This window comes from Alligator sinensis, unplaced genomic scaffold (assembly GCF_000455745.1).
Source record: "Alligator sinensis unplaced genomic scaffold, ASM45574v1 scaffold899_1, whole genome shotgun sequence".
Taxonomy (NCBI): Eukaryota; Metazoa; Chordata; order Crocodylia; family Alligatoridae; genus Alligator; species Alligator sinensis.
In genome coordinates this window covers 291,505-312,800 of record NW_005842614.1, presented here as the reverse complement: position 1 = coordinate 312,800, position 21,296 = coordinate 291,505, and the positions used below count along the sequence as shown (strand labels likewise).

The 21,296-nt window shown below is 48.1% G+C and overlaps 1 protein-coding gene across 1 annotated transcript in view; it reads left to right on the top strand.

Annotated features, from left to right (window-relative positions):
* ASTN1 (astrotactin 1) overlaps positions 1–21,296 on the top strand; it is a gene marked incomplete at its 5' end in the record, with an annotated part of 224,136 nt that overhangs the window by 85,198 nt on the left and 117,642 nt on the right. The window contains one exon of the mRNA XM_025214997.1: positions 16,291–16,478. Within this exon, the coding sequence (XP_025070782.1) occupies positions 16,291–16,478 (188 nt within the window). The remainder of the gene's footprint in view (positions 1–16,290; positions 16,479–21,296) is intronic.

The window sequence follows — 21,296 nt, the reverse complement described above, 5'->3', positions numbered from 1 at the left end:
ACAAATACATACACACATAATTATATTCATAATAAAGAATTGAACTATTAGGGCTTCAGTGGGCGTCATGGCGAAGTCGCGCGTCAAGCCCTCACTTCTTCGATGATGTTGTCCTTCTTGGGGCTTCTCTCCGCCACGCACTCTGAATTCCGGATCTGTGAAAAGAATTCTCTTAAAACAGTTATTTCACTAGTATTACAAAATTCTCATGGAACCGCCTGACAAGGCGGTCAATTAAACTCACTTTCACTCCCAAAACATATAATACAGGTGTTTGAACACGACTCTACTCTGGACAACCCTCTCTTGTACACTCAACAAGATGAAAGCGTTGAGGATTTGTCATCCAGTTCTTCTGAATAATGAAAACCTAACTCATACGCCAGTTGCCATTGGCCTGCGTCCCCTAAAATCCAAAGTTGCTGCTTATTGAGTCCAGAACGCTGTAGGAGAAATCCAAACATGAATCACTCCTCTGGTGTTCTCTGTGGCAACGGTGAGAGAGAGGATTCGCGATGTCTTGCGCTTTGAGCCTCGGTCGGGTATCGATGTTCCCGATCGCTGGATATTCTTGGCTCCATCAGGATACACAGTCGTGACAACTGACAAAGAAGATTACTCACAGGTTGGCTAACCATCGGGTTAAGCAGAATGCAGAGGACAACGATGTTCTTTCGTCCATAAACTTCAAGACAGCTGTCTATGCCGTGGATGGTTACTGGAACGGCTCCAGGGTTTCGTAGATGACGGTGAGGCCATGGTCTTATTTGTTGGAGCGGTGTCAGTCCCAGTGTACATGTTCTGGGGTTCCAGGCACAGTATGATACCCCGATGATCGCTAGCATAAGATGTTCCGCGCCGGTATGTTCTGGCCGTCCATCATGCCATGCGTGGGCTTTTTGACCGATTAGTCCTGCAACAAGCGCTGGAAGTGGAATAGGCCAGTAGCCTGTCCCTCCCTTCTAGCGTGCTCACATCTTAGTGTCATCCACGAATTTGAATAGGGTGCTTTTCACCCCCTCGTCCAAGTCGCTGACGAAGATGTTGAACAGTGCGGGCCTGAGGACCGAGCCCTGCGAAACCCCACTGCCCACATCCCTCCGGGTTGAAAATGACCTGTCCACCACCACTCTCTGGGTGCGGCCCTCCAGCCAATTGGCAGCCCATCTGACTGTGTAGTCATTGACACCAGTCACGTAATTTTTTAATGAGAATGGGGTGAAAGACAGTGTTGAAGGAGAGCACACACCAACTGCTGCAGCTTCCTGAGCCTGACGAAGGGTTTTTGAACCCGAAAGCTTGCTTTATAACTATTCTCCAACCATTTGGGTTGGTCTAATAAAAGATATCAAATTCACCCAAGGAACCTTGTCTTCCTAGGCCTAAATCTTTTGATCCAACTATAGAGAGATTTTATTGTCACTGAAAGGGAATAAAAAAATCAGTTTTTACTTTTAAAATAAAAATGATGTTTTTTAAAAGACAGAATTGCTGACAAATTGGATTAATTTTCTTCTTGTGATTGGAAACCCAAATAAGTTTTGGATATTCAGTGATAGATGCAATTATACATGTATATTATTGTGTGAAAGATGTAGCAGGTATAATCTCACAAATATTTTTCCCCATATTGTATGCAGAGCCTGTATTTTGACAGGTAATATTTGAGTTAAGTCAAGTTTTAAGTCTAATGCAACATTTAAATGCAACTGTGCCTTTATTAACTCTACTCCTTGGATTTTTTAATAAGATTAATTAAAATTTTGAGGGAGTACAATGTATTGAAGTTGTAATATATTCTGTTTTTAGTCTGAGCGAATAGTGCTCTTTTAAAGGGCATGGAGCAGACTGTCTAACATTGATTTCAGAGTAAAAAATGTGTCCAGGTTTGAATAGAAAATCATTGCTAAACCAATGAGAATAGAAATCCAACTTGTATTGCTCACTCCACAGCGTTGAAGGAATCTGCTGCCACTTTGCAGAAATGACTGTCTTTTTATGGCAGTGCTCATCTCACTTATCTTTCTCTTACCTGACCTCTGCTGTTAGGACATATTGAAGCTCTTTACATTTTCAAAATTTTGATGCAAAATAGAACAAGAGCTTTAGGATTTGGCTAAAAGTAGATAATATGTTTTCATCTGGCTGGACTGTTACATGATAAAGGGAATTTCTGATTCCAAGAGGAAGAAAAGGAATGGAGGAAGGAGGGAATTAATTGGAGGGTATGCATCAGTGCTAGAGAAAACATTGCAGCCACCAGCATTGCCAAAATTACCATATATATGGGATTGACTTGTCATGGCAGTATGGCAAAATCCTTGCTCCTGTTCTCATTGAAGCCATTAAGTACTTCAGGCTTAGCTCGTAGAAACCTGTGTATCTCATAAAGAATTTAAAAGAGAAAACATTCTATTGGAGGAAGTGGAGGGGGAATTTCACCTACATGTTCAAGAACTTTCTAGAGATTCTTATTTCCTTAAAATCTCCAAGGTTGATCAGTCTCCTAGAGTCAAATTCTGCAGTTAGTGCTTGAACTCCCATTAACTTTAAGAACAGGAGTTTGCCAATATGACAGAAAAAAAGTGCATCTTCTCAGATCTGGATGTGAAAAATGCAGAGAGACAGAGGGAAACGTAGAAAACAGCAAAACTTGAAGGAACCCTTTCTCACTGGGCACGCCTACACAGGATGCTAACTGTGCAGAACCATCTCACAGTACAAACAGTGCTAATATGCTACTGAGCGGTATCATTAGACTGCCGCGCAGTAGCATCACTAAAAAGGTGCTTGCTGGCGCTACTGCACAATAACTCCTGTTACTGCACATTTATTTAGTACTTGATCATACAAGTACTAAATAAATGCACAGTAACCACTGCACAGTAGCATCTTGTGTAGACACACCCGGCGAGACACTATTTTAATGCTGCATTTACTAGTGTGCTGCTACTTTAGAGTACTAAAGAAACCCTAGACCTTGAAGAGTCTGCTCCTGTAGTTCCTGTTGATTTTGGGTCTTGTTCACACTGTAACAGCTGGCACTGACCCCAAGTGCAGTGTGTGTTGGCTTCTTGTGCACTCCTGTGGTACTGAAGGAGAAGCTGATTTTGGGGTGTTGTAGCTTCAGATGTGTCTTTAGAGGACTGGTAGGATCCTGCCTGAGAGAGCTGTGGCTGTAAAATGACTTGTTCATTGAAATGGTGGATATGATCTTTTTAGTATGTCTTTCAAAAGTCATGTTAAATGTTACTGTGCTTTTTGTCAAATGTTGAAAAACTATTTCCTCATTTAGCAAGGGTTCATAAGGTGACTATATTAACAAGTTAAGTGAGCTGGCTCCTCAGCTGATGTAAATCAGAGGCTCCAGTGACTGTAGTTGGACTACCTCTACCTGCCCATCCTTTTTCCACTAAGAGTGATATTGTAGCCATGCTGGTCTGGAAATGATGTGACAGGTAAGGATTTTTTAGTGTGATATCTTTTACTGGACCAGCTGTATATTTGGGATAAAGTTAAACAAGTGTTTGAATGTAAAACATTCTTCCTTAGGTCTGAGCTTGTCTGTCTTTATCGCAACTACCTAGTTGGTCCAATAAATGATATCACATGGAGGGCCTTGTTACATGGTAATTTTAGGCAGCTTCTGGAGCTTTTAACTCCTGGACTGGTTGCACATTAACATCTACTCATTATTTGGCTTAAAGTTATGCCACTCCAGGGCAGGATAATCTCTAATCTGCCTAATTTTGCTCCTGTTCCATTAAGGTGTGGCCACTCCCTACAACTGTTCTGCCCAAATTAAAATCCTCCAACATCCCAGGAAGCAGTGGCCCATCCTGAGTCAGGGCAAGTGGGGATGCTGGGGTGCAGCAGGATTGGGCATGGCACCTCACCTCCCAGCACGCCGGGCAGAGTGAGCGCTGCAGCCCCAGAGCTCCTGGTGACTGCGGTGCTTCCCACTGCTACCCGGAGCGGCTTGCTGCTCCCACTGGGCAGAGCAAGTGCCACAGCCCTGGAGCTTGCTTGCTCTGCTCAAAAGAAGCAGCAAGCCAGTCTGGGTTCTGCTGGTGGGAGCAGTGAGCATCACAGCCCTGGGTTCAGAGCCCCCACTCTCTGGGCTCCCCCTGCAGCCATGCCTTCCATCAGCAGGCAAAGTGACAGCAAAGTCCAGCCTGCAGCCTCCCTACTTCATTGGTTTTCAGGCCCTGGCCCAGGTATTGCAGCCCTGTGCTACTGCGAACAGGACCAGAAACCATCGGCTCCCTGCTGTCCAAGAGAAGTAGCAGCAGCAGCAACAGCTTGGGACCACTTTCAGGTCTGGCTCTGTACCTCATGCCCTGCAAAAAGGAGGTGGGATGACTGGAGTGGAGGCTTTTTCCAAAACCAGTAAAACTGTATTCTGTTTCCATTTTTTTCATTAACAGAAAACAGTGATCATTTTTACAAAGATAACACGTATCTCAGAGAAGAAAAACCCTAAATTGAGACTAGAGGGAACATGGGGGAACCAAAACAAAAAAAAAAAAGAAAAAAAGTCCAAGAAACACAGTATAGACTTTTATTCAAAGAAAATAAATATTCATCTTTTAGGTTGAAGTAATTCTTAAACCAGATCAGTTTCTTGCTTGATAAAGTATGGCTGGAAATATGGTGGTGTGTGGGGTAGGATAGGAAAAAAGAAAAAGAAAAGTGAAGCACCGTGACATCAACTATTTCACCTTGATGAAAGCTTCAATACAATGCCAGGGCTGCAGTGGTTGCTGCTCCTGCCGGGCAGAGCCTGGACTGGGTCACTGCTCCCATTGGGCAGAGCAAGCGATCTCCAGGGCTGTGGCGCTCGCTGTGCCCAGCAGGAGCAGCAAGGCAGTCCAGGTGGTGGCAGAAGGCATCGCAGCTGCCAGGAGCTCCAGGGCTATGGGACTCTCTGCCCAGTGGGAGCATCAAGTTGGTCCTACCCCTAGATCCTAGTCCTGCCTTTGCTTCCCAAATCTCTATTGGCAACTCACAGCTGTGCAGATGGGGGACAGTCAGAGAAGGTTTTTTTCCTTAAGGTGTGACTGCTTCACTAAGCTGATTAACATGTGTGCAGCTTACAGCATAAGGTGTAACAAGTCCCTAAGAAATACTTGTTCCTCTCCTAAGTTTGCCTTCTTCCTTCTATAACACTTCTATTCCTCTCCCTTCGCCCTACTTGCTTGCTCTTCTCTGTTGTTCTCCCCATCTCTCCTTTCACAGATGGTTTGGGCAGTACTCTGTGGCTGCCATTATGTTTATAGAACAAGCAAGGGTCTGCTGAGGCTGATATTCCTGTAGATGTTAAGGACGCAGGTCACATTTGATACCAGGCTAACACTTCGCAGGATAATTAGTGGTCTCCTGATGCTGTTAACCCCTGACTCAGGCAGGCTATTTTTTAACATAGGTGTTAGAAGTTAATACCATGCTAATGGCTTCACTTCCAAGGCCTTAATGAAAGGCATGTGGGGACCAGGCCTGTCATCAATATCTTTCAAACTTTGAACTTGAAATTATTCTTTCTTTCCCCTTCTACTGGCTTTTCAGCTTCTTTCCTCCCAAGCCTCGAATCTATTGCATCATATGGACTTGTGCAGTCAGATCTTCTGCTGGTGCAGTTCCACAGAGGATTGACACCCATTTCAGACCAGCTGAGGAACTGACTGATGAGATTTATGATCAATGATCTTCTTTTCCAGTGGACTGTGCTGTCATGGTCTTGGAGATCACATTATCCCCAGTTGGAAGGGGGACGTACAAGGCAGTTGTTGGCCGGGGTAGAGGCAGAAAGTCATAGGTTAGTTCTGACATTGTCTTTATAGAAAAGACAGGTCATTATTGTGCACAGCCTGGGGAGGATCCAGTTGCACCCATGCTTTGATACCGGCTCCATCCAAACTTTAAAACTAACTACCTCAGAGGGCAACATTTCTATTCAGGCAGTGCTGACTTCATGACTCATTGGGCATGTCTACACATGCATTTGGATGAGAGATCAGTTTACTAAACTACTTGCAACTAAACTGCTTGCAAGTAAACGCTCCCGGGCAGGCATCTACACATTCAGAGATGTGGCAGCAGATTTGTTGCTCTTGGCAGCAAACTGGTGCCACTTCCCGTGGCCCTGCAATGGGCCTCTGCCACCACTGGGGAGAGCTTGAGGCTCCAGCTGCAGCTGCCAGCAGCTGGCAGCCATCTTGAAAAGGCAGCCCTGCTCTCTGCTCCCTTGCCAGCCACTTCCCTGTCCAGGAGCAGCACGCACAGTGTAGGGGCAGCATGTGGCAGCCCTCTCCTCACTGCTTCTGCCTCCCTGCACCATGACTGATCCAGCCCCTGCCTTTGGCAGTGATGACCAGTGCCCTGGGCTCCTGCTGGCCACCATGCTGGCCCTGCTGGCCTGATGTGCTGACTGCCGGCTGGACCACAGCCATCTGGGCCCTCCTGGCTCTCCCATGCACAGTGATCGCTTGTGTAGCCACAGTGGAACATCCCAGTGTTGCCACTGCCATCCAGCTGCAGCCTGGACCCTATCCTGCTTGCTGGACCCTGGCAGGGATGCCAATGATGGGCTGCTGGGGCTGCCCTCACTCTCCTGGGCCTCCAGCCCTGCTGCCTCTGGGCCAGACAGGACTGGTGGTTTCATATAGTGTAGCAGACCTGCTATGAGCAGTGGCTGGAGGCATTCTGGATGACTCGGGCCACCTTCTGGGACCTCCTGGAGAATCTCTGGCCACACATGGAGTGACAGGACACTGCTGTGCAGCTGCCTCTCCCCATGGACTCTCCCCATGGACGTGCTCAAGCTGGCCATGCCTGCCAGCCTCCACTATGTGGGCCATCTCTTTGGGGTGGGCAAGGCTACTACCAGGGAGGCCATCCTGGAGGTTTGCAGTGCCCTCCAAGACATGCTGGGGCACACAGTGCTCCATATACATGTTCCCATGGGGGTGGTGGTGGGATTCTGTGCCCTGGGACTCCCCCAGGGCCTCGGGGGCCCTGGATGGGATGCACATCCGCATCACCGCTCGTCCCCATGGTGACTGTTCCTACTATTGCCAAAGGGGCTTTCACTCCATTGTGCTTCAGGCTGTCGTCGAACTTCACAAATGTGAGTGCTGGCTGGGTGGGCAGTGCCCACAATGCCTGCGTTCTGCATCTCCATCATGCCAGCCCTGGTGTAGAGTAGCTGCTTTGCGCCGGGGTGCTGGACCTGCAGCTAGGCTCCATGGTGGTTCTGCCCTCCTCATTTTGAGGACCCAGCCTACCTGCTCTCCTGCCATGGTTCATGCGGCAGGAGACCCCCGCCTGACCCAGCCCGACCCCCGCCAGACCCACTTTAACCAATGCCTGGGCTGGACCCGCATGCTGGTGGAGTGCGCCTTCGGCCACCTCAAGGGATGCTAGGAAACCCTCATTGCTCTCCTCAATTTGCCAAGGACAACCTCCCCTGGGTTATCTTTGCAGCCTGCATACTGAATAACATCTGTGAGGCCTGGCAAGAGCTTCTGTGAGGCCTGGGTGGAGGAGGCATGGTGTGCGGAGGACACCTGGCAGTGGGAACACTGTAGCTGTGGTGTCAGCTATAGCAGTGGGCCCCCCTCCCCTGCTGAGGCCCTGTGAGAGCTGCACATATGCCCCTGGGGGCCAGGGCATTGGGTGCAAGAGGTGCGGCTGACCACCTTCTCTTGCTCTCCCTGCTGTAGCCTGCCTGGGCAGCCACCCATTGGCACCCCACTCACCCCTAGCACCACGCTTACTGCAGACATGTCTCAGAAGAACAAGTTTTTATTTCTCTCACATCCAACAGATCCTCCTCCACAACAGAGTCTCTCTCCCCCCTCCCCCACTCCCAGTAACAGAGCCCTTCCATCACCCACCCCACCCACCAACAATAAAACATTCTCTTCCCTGTGAAAACTATTTACAGTGTGGTTTGTGTGGTCTCCCGGGGGGAGGGGGGTCATGGGGGTAGGAGCAGAGCCTGGGGACAGGCAGCCAGCAGCCTTTGGTTGTTCCTCCATGGTTGCATATGCCATGGTGAGCCTGGTGGGCAGGGAGCTCACCCAGGGGCAGTGGTGTCCAGTGTATGGGTGGCTCCCCCCTTGGCAGCCAGTGTCCAGGGCCAGCAGGGCTAGTGTGCAGTCCTGGCCCCACTGCAGGCAGGTCCACCTGTGTGGAGCTGGGACAAGCAGCAGGCCTGGGCCCAGGCAGGGGGGCTGAGTGATGGGGGACCCAGGGTGGAGTCTGGGGCAGAGGCTCCTGGCTGGTGGAGGTGGTGCTGGGCCTCCACCCAGGCTCATGGTGGGGCCTGCTGCTGGGTGGTGGGTGGCTGCCAGGGGGCAGGTGGAGCTAGGGTCAGGGACCAGGCAGCTGGTGGCACAAAGGTGACCGCCAGGGCCAGGATGGTGTCCGGCACCTGGCAGTTGTTGTCTGTGGCCTGCACTGCCCTGTCCAGGGCCACAGTCTACTCCCACAGGGCCTCCAACTGCTTGCGTTCCAAGGTCAGGAGCTTCACTTGGAACTCCCAGTCTGCCCAGTCCCATGCCTCCTTACGCCAGTCCCATGCATCCTCACCTGCCACCTGTCCTGGTGGGCCATGTATTCCACCCACTAAGCCTGTTTGTCCACCGGGTGGTCCTCTGATGCCATCACTACCTGGTCCAGGAGGATGGTATGGTTCTGCGTCTGTCTCCTGCAGAGCTGAGTCATCCACAGGGCTCTGGCTATGGGTGGTGGAGACCCTGAGGCTGCATCCCAGCTGCCAACTGCAGCTGCAGAGCCATGAAAAAGAAGCTGTTTGTGACAGTTTGCAACATTTGTGAGATAAGATGCTCTGTACCGGGGCCATGAGCTGACTGGCCTCAGATCAGGAGCTGGGCATGCATGGGTGCCCAGGGACCATGGTAAATCATCCAGGCAGCCACCATCCAAGCCCCACATCCCCGCTTACTCTGCAGGGGCAGATGGGCTGCTGGGTGCTAGCCACAGGCAGCCTGCCTCCCCTGCCCTGTTCACAGGGCGGGACAGGCCAGGCTTCTGGCAGCACCTGTTGCTATGGTTTCAGACCCCATTGCCACCCCCGTTCCTGCAGGCCAGCCTGTCTTCTGTGCTGCCACCAAGCCCATGGTGCACGGGCTTGGGAGGCACAGAGCTCCCAGATGACTGGGCTGCCCATGCCCCCGCCCTCTCTGCAGGAGGCCTCTCTGGGGAGGTATCCTGTGCCCAGCCCTCCCTCCCCCCTGCACCAGTGCTGCTGTCCAAGCATGCCTCTGCTGCATGTATCCTGGGCACTGCAAAAGGAGCTGTTTGGTGGACCAAGGAGTGCCTGACCCACTACATCCTGCTGCTGCTGATTGCCATGCTGCCCCAGGTGCATCTGCACAACTGGCACAGGACCCTGAACTTCGACAGCATGGGGCGAAGCCCAGGCTGCTCTGCAACCTCTGCCACCACCTAGAGGGCTATCTGTGGTTGTGCTATATGTCTCTGCCTCTTGCAGCCAAGGAAGACATTGCCACTAGCATCAATGCATTCCTTAGCATGTGAGAGCCCTGTGCCTGCCTAGCTGTTGGGGCATGGGCTGCTTGATAAAGTTTTGTGCTGTTTCCTGCCTTCCTGTATGCTGTGGGGGGGAGCCCGGGGGCCAGGGGAGTGCAGCTGGCCTAGGCAGGGATGGGGGCAGGGGCTTGGGTGGGGCCAGCCCTTCCCAAAGTGCAGAGCTTACCACTTGGCTCCTTGTAGTGCCCAGCACAAGGGCATAGTGCAGAGCTGTATAGTGAGGCAGTGCCCCACAGCACCTGCAGGCTCCAGACAGGCAGTTGGGGGGTGGGCTGCAGGCAGTTGGAGCTGGCCCCAGTGGCTGAGAGCTGCCTGCAGCTGGGTCTGGGTGCTGACAGGCCTGGCAGCTGCATGGCAATGCAGTGCCAGGCAGTTGTTCCGGGGTGCAGGCAGGCTGGTACAGTTGGCTTGTGGCTTGCCATGGGGCACACAGGGGCCTGGAGTTGCCTCAGGTTCCCTGCACATGTGCCCCAGGGCTCAAAATGCCTGCAGGCTTTTAAGGGCCTGAGGCAGGTGCTGCCATAGAGCCAGCCCAGCCATTGGGGCAGGAGAGGCTCCCAGCCCTAAAGCCCTGGGGCTACCCTCAGGCTGCCCCTCTAGTGGTGGAGCTGTCCCAGATCAAATCTGCTCCCAGTTGGCATCTATACATGCATTACTGCACAGTAACTACTCACAAGTAAATTTGCTTCTTGCATTTGCAGGTAGCAAATTTACTCACAAGTGGCGCCATTTACTGCTCAGTAAGCATGCTCACATGTAGACGTGCATGCTTAGTGCGCAGTAAAAAGTCTTCTGTAGATGCGCCCGCAGTCATCGCCTCCACTCCACAGATGTTAATACTCTTCTATCCTTTTTAAGGCTCTTAATGCTCCAGTTCAAACTATCCTTTCTTCTGCAGTTCTGCTGTTTGTTAGCTGTTCCTGGTAACATTGCTCTTCTATTTCACAGACTTTCAGACCTTTTAAACTTTAGCTAAAACACTTAATTCAGGTGTGGTAATATTAACTCAGGTGTAGAAATGATTGACAGTTGAGTATTGGAGGGATTGTCAAAATGCTCAGGAAGGCAATAGTTTGTTTTGTGTATTGGAATAAGAGACATACATCTCACTATAATGGCCATAGAATTAATGACACAGTATCTTTTGACTCATTTTTGCCTAGTGTTGCATTTTTTAAACCTAACAACTTAGTGCACATTCCAATTGTTATATTTTTTGCTTTCATCTTAATCTGAATAATATTTGCTAGCCCCCCAGTGTATGAGTGAAGCTTCTAGTTTCCCTTGAACTGTAGAAAAATACCAATATGTGGTGTGTTATATATGCTGATGCATCACACCATCTACACCTCTCTTTTCAAAATCCTAGATCTGACCATGTGCACAGCCATTGGTATAGGTGCATTATGGCTGTGTCTACACATGATGCTTTAATGCACATTAGCCTAAGTTAGTGAACATTAAGTGTGCGTGTCTACATGTGTGTGCCCTTAATGCACATTAAAAATGGGGAATTTAGGTTATTTGCACCTAAATTTGATACCTGCAAATGCAGATATCAAATTTAGGCGCAAATAGTTAAAGTTCATTAACACACATGTAGACACGTTAAAGCGCATTCACTCTGTGTGCATTAAGCTAATGCACATTAAATTTAAGTGCACTTAAATGCACATGTAGACACAACCTGTGAAGAGGAATCTTTTAGCCGTATTTGTCTCTTAGTATTTTCTAGTAATTGGGGTGCCTCTGCATAAGAGGTGTATATGGAGAGGGTGATGGTATGTGTGTATGTAGAAAGAGGATACAACATGGCTTGGTGGATTAAAAAATAGGCTTCTTTTTAATGTAAATCCGTTTTTTAAAAATCTAACCACATTTGTCTCTCTAAAATAAATTTGAAATTATGACAACCTGTGATGAGGCCTGAATTTACTGTACTCTATTAATCATTTAAATTATCTCTACCAATGAGCTCTCATCAACTGTTAATGAGTTGAAGGGGGCATATTACTCAATAATATACAGAATTAGGGATGAAATATATCTGTAACTTCTGAGGACAAATCAAACTTTATAAATGTCATAATGTTATGTGCTGCACTAAGTATCTATTATTTTCAGTTTTTACAATGGAGGAAATGCCGGTATTTACATTTTTTCCAAATGTCAGTACTTTCAGTTCCTGTTGTGCATAAAAGCTTTTGCCTTAATTACTTTTAATTTCATATTAGCTAGCAGGTGCAGGGAGGATATTTTCTTCATGTTGTGCTAGTTCATTCGAAGTTAAGAAACCAATTGGGAGTTGAAAAAAAGCAGGGAAGTTTTGTGTTCTTCTAGCCTATGAATAAAAAGCCAGGTGGGAGCGGAAGAGAGCTGCGAATTTTAAAATCCAAAACACATGTGACCAGACTTTCAAAAGATATTTACTTGCCTAAAGATGCATGTAAGTGCCCGGTGGAATTTTCAAAAGTTCATGAGCAGGTTAGATGTCTCCCTTTCATGAACTCAAAGAGAATCAAAAAGTAAGTTGGAGTTATAAACTTACCCTGCTTAAGCACTTTTGAAAATCCCACTAGGCATCTGCTTGTATCTTTAGGCATGTAAATGCCTCTGATAATTTGGCCCATGGTGAGAGGAAAAGAACTGAAGATTGTACTGAATATTTCTTTTAATTTAATCAGATTAGTTTTGAAATGCAGAACAGGTGCAGATAGATGCACTCTCCCTTCCTCCCCCGCCATATCCAGAACATTCTAGCTTATTTTTCCCTTAATAACAATAAATAAATAAATTAAATAAACAAAATTATGTCTTCTGTGCATTTTAATCTAATTCCAGGTTCCATTCAAATATAGCTTGACGCAAATCCTGACAAATGTGTTTTAGTTTAAAAAAACAAAACAAAACAACCCCCAAAACAAAAACATTGTTTTGCCATTTTCCAATGTATTAAAATGTAAATAAGTGAGGAAGTTAAATGTGTAGAGCTAGCAAGAAAAGAGCAGGAAGTGTAGTGCGAAAGCTATATTGGGTTGTAAAATTCAAACTGTTCTAAAGATCATGCCATTTGAAGAGAAAGTAAGTTTCAAAGTTCATGTTTAACCAGGATTTAAATAAATTATTTAAGTCCAAGCTTCCTGTTTTGCTGATCTAAATAACAATTAAAATGCTTCATCTTGCAGTAACCATAGTCTCTAGATAAAACACATATGCAGCCAGGGGAATAAAATATCAATCATCTGCTGCTATAACACAGACCTCTTCTTCCTGTGGAGGTAAAAAAAAAGTCACTACTAGCTGTAGGTAGCTTTAGGGCTTTCACCCCTTTGCCACCTTGATAGCTTTGTAGCAGAGCACCAGCCATGCTGTATAGGCAAGAATGTATTCCTCTTTTTTAAATTTAAAGATAGAGCACTTAGAGTTAATACACTACATGCTTGCTTGGATTGCCGTGAAGTTTAGTATATACCATGTTAAATTTCGAGGTAAGGTAGGGCACACTACCTCTTCCCCTGCCCTCCACCCCTCCAGCCCTTGCAAGAAAAATGGCTTATCTGAAGGTTGACAGTGTTGTTATTTTGTGTGGAACAGGGGACCAAACAACGATTTTGATCATGCTCTAGTTGCTCAACTAGTGCATGGCACTCACTGCTCCTCTTATGAAGGAGACTTTTGCAAATAGCATTACAGCAGAGTTTTATTTCTAGCTAGATGGGCCTTTAACTAGTAAAGTAAACAGATTAGGCTGTGCCTGGGTGGACTGATACTTGGTAGCCTGTTGGCTTGTACATGAGCCAAAAGTCATATGTTTGCAGGCAGCAGCAACAACCACTGGCTAAGTATAAGTCTGGGCCTTGTTAGACCTTGCGCTAAGCCAAACAAATGTTAATTGGCTTAGTGTTGTTCGGCTTAGTGGAGGATTTGCATGGTAAAGCGAAAAACCTGTTCTGACTGTCTTTCACCCACACAGCTGAGACTTGCCACTAGAGGCTTGGTGAGCAGCAGCAGGACTCATCCGCTCTTCTTGCTGGGCAGAAAGTGGCCCACCACTGTCAGTTGCAGCGAGACCCTGGGGATCTTCCGTCTCGTGCTTAAGCCCTGGCAGCCCTGCTCTCAGCACAAAGCTGCTGCAGTACTGTGATGTCAAGCTGCTTCCCTGGGGCTCTCTGGTCTCATCAAGCTGTGGTGGCTCCGTGCTGAGAGCAGGGCTGTCAGGGAGTAAGCCTGGTGACCCCGCTCTCAGTACAGAGCCAGGCTGCATCCCTGGAGCTCGTTCACTCTGCGGGGCCCAATCCTTTTTTCTCTGAAGTTCAGGCAGCACCTCTCCCCTGTGCCCTTGCTGGTGGGAGCATAGCTCCCTGTACCGCTGACAGGAGCAGAGCCAGCCTGGGTGGTGGCAGCAGGTACCACAGCTGCTGGGTACTCCAGGGCTGTGTCACTCGCTCTGTCCAACATCCCTGGGGTGTGAGGCATGAGGCACTGTGCCCAGTGCTGCTGTGTCCCGGTGTCCACACTCACCCTGAGTCAGGAGGGGCCCGGCATTCTGGGATCCTGGAGGACTTCAGCTTGGTCAGATTAGCTGTAGGAGGTGGCCAGATAGTAATGGAACAGAAACAAAATTAGGCAGATTGGAGATAATCCTGCCCTGGCATAACTTTAAATCTAATAACGAGTTCTTTAAGCCACTTAAAAGGTGTTAATGTGCAGCCAGTCCATAGGTTAAGCACTCCGGAAACCACCTAAACTTACCAGGTAACAAGGCCCTCTCATGCAAGGTTGCCTGCTGGGAAAGGAGATGGAGGAAAGTATTCATCAGAGCCCCAAAACCTCTCCCATCCTTGGGGTCTGTTTGAAGGGTGATGAATGCTATGCTTTGCTCTCTGCGCTTCAAGGTTTGGATACATTCTCCGGATCAGTGGTGCTCAACCTTCCAGCCCCACAGGTTGGATGAGTGGTGCAGGACTGGTCTGTGTGCACAGGACCATATTATCTTCCGGCCCATGTGGTTCCCGATTGGTCCAGAAATTTAATAGGGCTGGGGACTGACGGCAGTGTTAACTACCATGGCTTTCAAAGCTGTGGCAATTAATTCTGCCCCTGTTCTCCCTTCTGCCAAATTTCTGGACCTGTGGGGAATGGCCAGATGACACACTCTTATAGGCCAAATCAGCCCTTGGGCCAGAGGCTGAGCACCGTTGCTCTAGACTGTCCCTTGTAGGTGTAAGTGCAGCTGGAGTCAGTGTCTCAGATTAATATTAGGAAAAAGCAGCACTTGAGATATTGGGTGAGTTTGTCCTGGTACAAGTCTTGTAGCTCTGTTGAAACTGGTGCTGATAGAACTATGACAGTTTATACCAGCAAGGGCCAAATCTTTTGGCAGGTGTGCTACAAAACCTGCCCTGCACCCTCCCTGAGCGCCACTTGGATGCCTTTCCTTTACCTGTGCTGTTTTCTGCTTCCTTCCCTGTGCCCTCAACCTGATCTGATGCTCTGCTTTTTGCTCCCTGGACTATCTGCTACTGTTTCCTCCCCCACCCCCCGTGCTGCTGTGCCACCCACAGGGGCTGCCTGTGCCCCTTGTGGCACCTGTGCTGCAGGTTGACCACTCCTGGCTTATACTGTCTCATGCTCTGTCCCAAAGCGTTTTATGTAAGGTATGCTGGGGTTGAGTGAGGAAGCACTGGAGGTGGGTGGTGCTCTGAGCTACTTTGCTTGCACAGAGGCAGTCTTAACATTACTGGGGAGTCCCAAGGTACCTTACCTGTCAGCTTTCAGACTGCCGTGGACTTCCACGGACTAGCACTCCAAGGAACACTAGGCCTTTTCTCTGCTGTGCTTCGGTGGAGATGAGACTAAGAGTGCCTTGTCTGTTCTCTGCCATGAGCCCGTTTTGGCTAGCGAGATTCACTGAGTCCTTTTTCCTGTCATCTTAAAATTGAAAATGCAGCACAGCTCCATGTCTCTGTGTCCAAAGTGAGTTGGTGCATATTCCCCCTGAATGCTGTGGGAGTAGAAGCATATGCTTTGGGTCTTTGCTGAATGAGGGCCAGAAATATGCTGCCAGGCCTCCTTTTTCTCAATAGATAGTAAGTGCCAGGTACTTTCACAGCCATAACTGACAGGCTCTTTGGCAGATATATTTGGTAAATCCTCCTACCAGTTGCAGCTACCTTACACTGCAGTTTAGAGGAAGGAAGCAATTATGTGTTTGCTTTTTGGGATTATATGAGCCATTGATAGCATGCAGTGAAAAGGATGGTAGTGAGCCTGCAAGGCTCAAGTGCAACAGTTTTCTGCTGTCCTGATATGCTTGATGTTCCCCCGCTGGCCTGCTTGTGCCTGGCTCAGCCAGAAGTAGGTCACTCACTGTAATGATTCCTTAGAAAGAAGCACACTGGGTTAGGGTACTGATTCTGAGCCAAGATGATGGGACACCCTGGAGTGCCATGAGATCCTTTGAAGGGTACAGAGAGAAGTGAGATGTGAGGAGATAAGAGCAGACTCAGGCTTTCCCTGCCTGGCTGCTCCTTGACTCCACTGCCTGCCCCTCTGCAAGGAGGTAAGCTCTGTAATAAATCAGTCTTTAAAATGGGATGCTGCTCAAGTTATACAGGGGTGCCTTGAATCTAAAAAGCTTGAAAACCACTGGGTTACAAGATTTTTTGCATGGCATCTCTGTGTTAATGTATCAACCCTGTTTTCTTTTTCCAGAGATCTCTGGGAACACGGAAGACATTCCCTTGGTGCGTTGGAGGCAGCAGTGGCTGGAAAATGGTACTTTGCTTTTCCATATCCACCACCAAGATGGTGCCCCCAGTCTTCCTGGCTTGGACCCCACTGAAGAACCCCAGACAGAGTCAGCGGAAGAAGAGCTAAGGATCCTTCACATCTCAGTCATGGTAGGTGCTCTCGTATCTTCAAAGATGTGGTGCCTCTCTCTGGGTGACAGGCATCCTACTTCATTTACATTCAGAAGGATGTGGGACCAGAGTTTTAAATACATTTAGGTGCTTAATATCTCTTGAAATAGGTGAGATTTAGGTGCCTCAATGCCTTATGAAATATATGACCCTTATGTTACCTTTGTGCTCCTGAAAAATCTCCCTTTTCTATTTTCATACAACATCTAACATACCTTGTCTGTAAAGAGTTCCCTGATGTGGTGGTAGTGATGGTGATTTACCATTGAGAATTTTGGTGTCCTTCCTTTTGGGAGCCTCCAAACACCTTACAGAATTAAAGTTGGAAATGGTTTCACCCTCTGTTGGAGTCCAGCCATTTTCACGGTAGAGTCAGGCGACCATTTGCAGCAGTGCTCTGTAACAACTTAGGCCAGAGAGCAAAGAGGAATACCATCTCCAGGTAAAACTGCAAGGGCTATTATTCTAGTCTAGATGTCATGGCTGAAGAACTGATGTATACGCAGAAACCTCAGAGAGGTTGTTAGAAGTTGCACTGCGTCATGGTTAGTGGCTGATGTGCAATATGCCCCTTTTTATGGGATCTGCTGAGAATTTGTTTCCTGAAAGGAGATCTGTTGATTAGCAGCAGGCCATATTTCCATTAGGGATGTGACTGGTTAAGCGATTAGCCATTTAACTGATAAGCCTAGTGATAACTGGTTATAGTTTACCGGTTATCGTTTAGCCTGGGGCGCAGTCTGGCAGGGAAGGGGGGAAAGGGAAGCCATGTGATGCCCCAGCAGGAACCAGAAGGCAGCAGGGCAGGTGGGAAGGAAAGAGGAGTGAATGGGGCTAGTACCTATAGCTAGGCTCCGCGCATCCCAGTGCAGCCACTTGCAATCTCCCTGCTGCTCGCCACGAGCAGCCTGGGCTCTGGGCAGGCCCTTGCTGCCCACCATGGAGTCTAGGCTGCTCGCGGCAGGCAGTGGGGAGGCTGCAAGTGGCTGCACTGGGTCCACAGAGCCTAGCTATTAGGTACTAGACCCTCTTCTCCCCACCCCCCGCCCCACCTTGCCCTTAGCAATTAATCATTTAACTGTTGTAATTACAATAGGTTAAATGGATATTTTTTATCGATATTTAAGTCCCTAACTTCCACAGCAGCCATTCCTCTAGTGAGTCTTTCACAGGCAAGCTGCCGAACCTCAGTTTCTTAATCAAAGTTCACTGAAATCCGAAATGCTTTTGCCTTGTCCCGGCATTAAACTTCACATTGCCTGTGGAACATTTCTCACTTGCTGCTCTTAGTTGGGGGTTGGGGGGCAACAGCACCATAGAAATAAGAGGGACTGGCAGAGTTCAGGGTCATGACTGTTCTGGGAGTCCTAAGAGCACTGGTACCCCCCACTGTAGGGCATACACTGATAGCTAACTTGGGATTCTCCTCTCTGATTGCCTAGGAGGGTAGACTTATTTTTTCACTGTCCTCTGATGCGTGGGCCCTTGCTTTGAGATCTCTGGCTGCCCCTTTATGCCACCTCTGATAGCCTGAGGATTGCAGAACTAACCAAGCTCTCACCAAAGAATACCCTTACCATAGTGAAGGGTGGCTGGTAGCATACGTTCATGTGAATACTCTGTGGGTGTAGACAGGTGTCTAGGACCCACTGATCCAGCCACATTCAGTAGCTGGACAGCTCTGTAGAGAGCCATTGCACGGTGGAAAAATGAAGTTGTGCGTATGTAGACGAGCCCTCAGGACCACTCAGGAAAGTGAATCTGAGCTGACTTTTTAAAAGTGGGCTAGTTCTAAATGTGCATGTGGCCATGGGCGACTGAGGCCACCTTAGTCAGGGGGGTATGTGTCCCCCCAGTGACCGGGGGAGGGAGGAGTCCACCCACGGCTAATCTCGCTGATTGGGGGGTTCCCCCTGCAGCCAGTCTTGCTCCTGGAAGCTGCATGTGGACACTTTTCAGATTTCAAGTGGCTTTCATTCAACATATCATAGATTAAATTTGTCCATTCTTATATTAAGCTAAACGAAATGAAGGCCATGTGAATTTTGAATGTGTGTCCATACAGGTGCTTAATGCAGCTTAACTAATCAGCTTGGAAAAAAGTCAATGAAGTTCTCTCTAGACTGTGCCTATGTGCATAAGCTGTGCTTGCTCTGGTTTTATTCTGGAGTCTTTTTCAGTCCCCAGGAGCCTCCAGAATCCAGGAGGCAAAGTAGCACTAACCAGTCCCTCTGGGCAGGTCTGAGCTCAGGGTGTCCACAGCTCAAAACTGGAGACATAAAGGGGGAGGCAGGCTACTGCATGGTCTATATGGACCAGTGATGTGAGGCTCGATCAAAAGGATTTGAGGGAAATACAGTTTTCCTCTGTTTTTGTTCTCCTACAGTATCTTAATTCCCAGACATCTTGCTTTTCTCTGCATGGTATGCCACTATCCCAGTATGCAGACACTGGTGCTTTTTGCCACTGCTTTTGGCTCACCACCAGTGAAACCACAGCCGAGTAGCTTTGATTTAGCAAGCATGAGTGCAGGCGGCTGTGAATATAATAAGCATGAGCCCCCCTGAGTGTGGATTCTCTGTTCCTTCCTCCCTCCTCTGCTGCCCTCCTATTCTCTTCTCTGCAGAAGCTCAGGAAAGAATTTCAGGGAAATCAAAGGAGAAAGGGAAAAATAGATCTGTTTGTGAGGGAAGAATGGGAAGAATCTGAAGAATTGTACAGTTCTTTGCTGGTAGAAGATAATTAGCTGGAGACAATGTGTTGCTGAGGCCAGGGATGGGCTGTTTAATGAAGCCTGCCCTAATGAGAATGTCAATATCTCTTCCAGATTGCAGCCTGAGGGCAGGTTTCTCCTCCATCTTTTCTGCTTGATTAGTCCTGGAGAAAAAAAAAAAGTAAATGGCCAAACCAAACCTTAAACATTTTAGTCCTTCCCTCGTGCCCCCCCTCCCCCCATGAGACTCTATATTGATGGTAAAACATGATCCCTGACACATGAGTCACAATTTGAACTGGTGAAATCAGGGTGGCTCTGATCTTCCAAAAGGGTAGTATGCTCCCCATTACTGTGCTAGCTGAACACTTTTCTGTCTTTACAGGATTTTTAGCCTCACAATGCCCCCCTGAGGAAGGGAAGGATTAGTTTGTATTTTACAGTTGAACAACTGACACACAGGGTCAGGAAAATGACATGCCCAGGGTAACAGAAGAGCTCTAGGTGAGCTGGGGGTAGAGTTCATGTGTCCTAAATCCCAGGTCAATGTCACTAGCCACTAGACCATCCCATCACACTAGTCATAGCCTTCTGTCTAGCTGTTTTGCATCATACTAGCAAAGTACCTGCAGGGACCTTCCTGGGCCTGGTGATTCCTCTTGGCTTTCGTGCATGGCTCCTGTGTTTTACAAGAGCCTTTGTTCCCTTTCTTTGCATATAGCTCTCTGAAATGGGAGACAATGTTGTCCGGTTTGCATGTTCTTACTGGTCTGAGGGGAGAATACCTCCAACTTTGACAAAACACAACTTCAGATCACAGGGTGGAGGAATCAGTTTGCCACCTTACAGTAGACAACACTGTGGGTCACTGTCGCTGGAAAGCATTAAAGAAAGGAGAGTCTTCACCTTGGCCCAGAGAAGCATTTAAGCATATGCTTACCAAGTAGCTTCATTGAAGTCAAGGGGTGTGCCTGCGCTGCACAGTGGGATCATAGGAAAGAAGGGCTGGAAGCAACCTCATGTGGACCTCAAGCCAGGATTGTCTTAGTCAAGTGTTTGTTTAACCTGCTCTTGAACATTTCCGGGGATGTGGTATAGAATGGAGATACCCAAGCTAGCACTGGTTTTGGAAGTAATCTAGCTGTAGCAGCGTAGAGTTTCATGCAGGCTAGATCTGCTTCTACCACTTTGGTAGATTGGAGCCTGATTTTGTCCTGCAGTGCAAATGTGCAAAGATCCAGGAGGGTGGATGGAAGGAGGGGGAATTCACACTACAAACCTGCTGCATGTGCTTATACTGTGATTGAACTGGAAGTCATAGGGTGGCTTGGTTAACTAGACTTCAGTTTAACAGCCTTAATGTATATTGGTATTCTGCACAGTGTTCGCTCTGGATTTAGGACCCAGAGGCCTTGTTCAGAGGCAGGTAGGTGGGGAGGGGGGTGGAACCCACCCACCCTCAAACCGACCATGACCTCTCCATTCGATAATAGTCAAATTTATTGATACGCAGTGATAACAGAAAAACAATCAAGCAGTTCTATATATCTACCAAATCCAAGGGCGTCATCAGAGTCAAAGTACATCTGGCCAGGATGCAGTCTTCACATTGAGGCTGTCTCTTAGGTGTCAGATGTAAGCAGTCTGGAGGTGGGATGCCAAGGCCCATACTCCTCCCTCCAGTGGGGTGGATGAGACGGGCTGGTGGTATGTCCTCTGTCCATGGTGACTTTGGGGACCCTTCCCGGGGACAAAGGGATCTCTCTCAGGGACCTTCTTGGGGAGAGGGATGGGGAGGGACCATTTGTTAGTCTCAGGTCTCTGCTTTTGTATTCTCCTTCCCCTCTGATGACTTCTGATGATTCTTGATCTGTGGCTATCTCTGGTTGGTTGTCTCTCTGTGTGGTCACGCATCCACATAGCTTATCACATGTGCTCATACTAATTTGGTCTTTCCGGGCCTTTTCCTAATTTGGTCTGTTCCCCCAAAACTGGGACTCAGACCCCCTGCTCTAGGGCTTTGTTAGCTGGTGCCACTTATCTCGTGTTATGGGCAGTGTAGTACATACTTGTTCTGTTCCCAG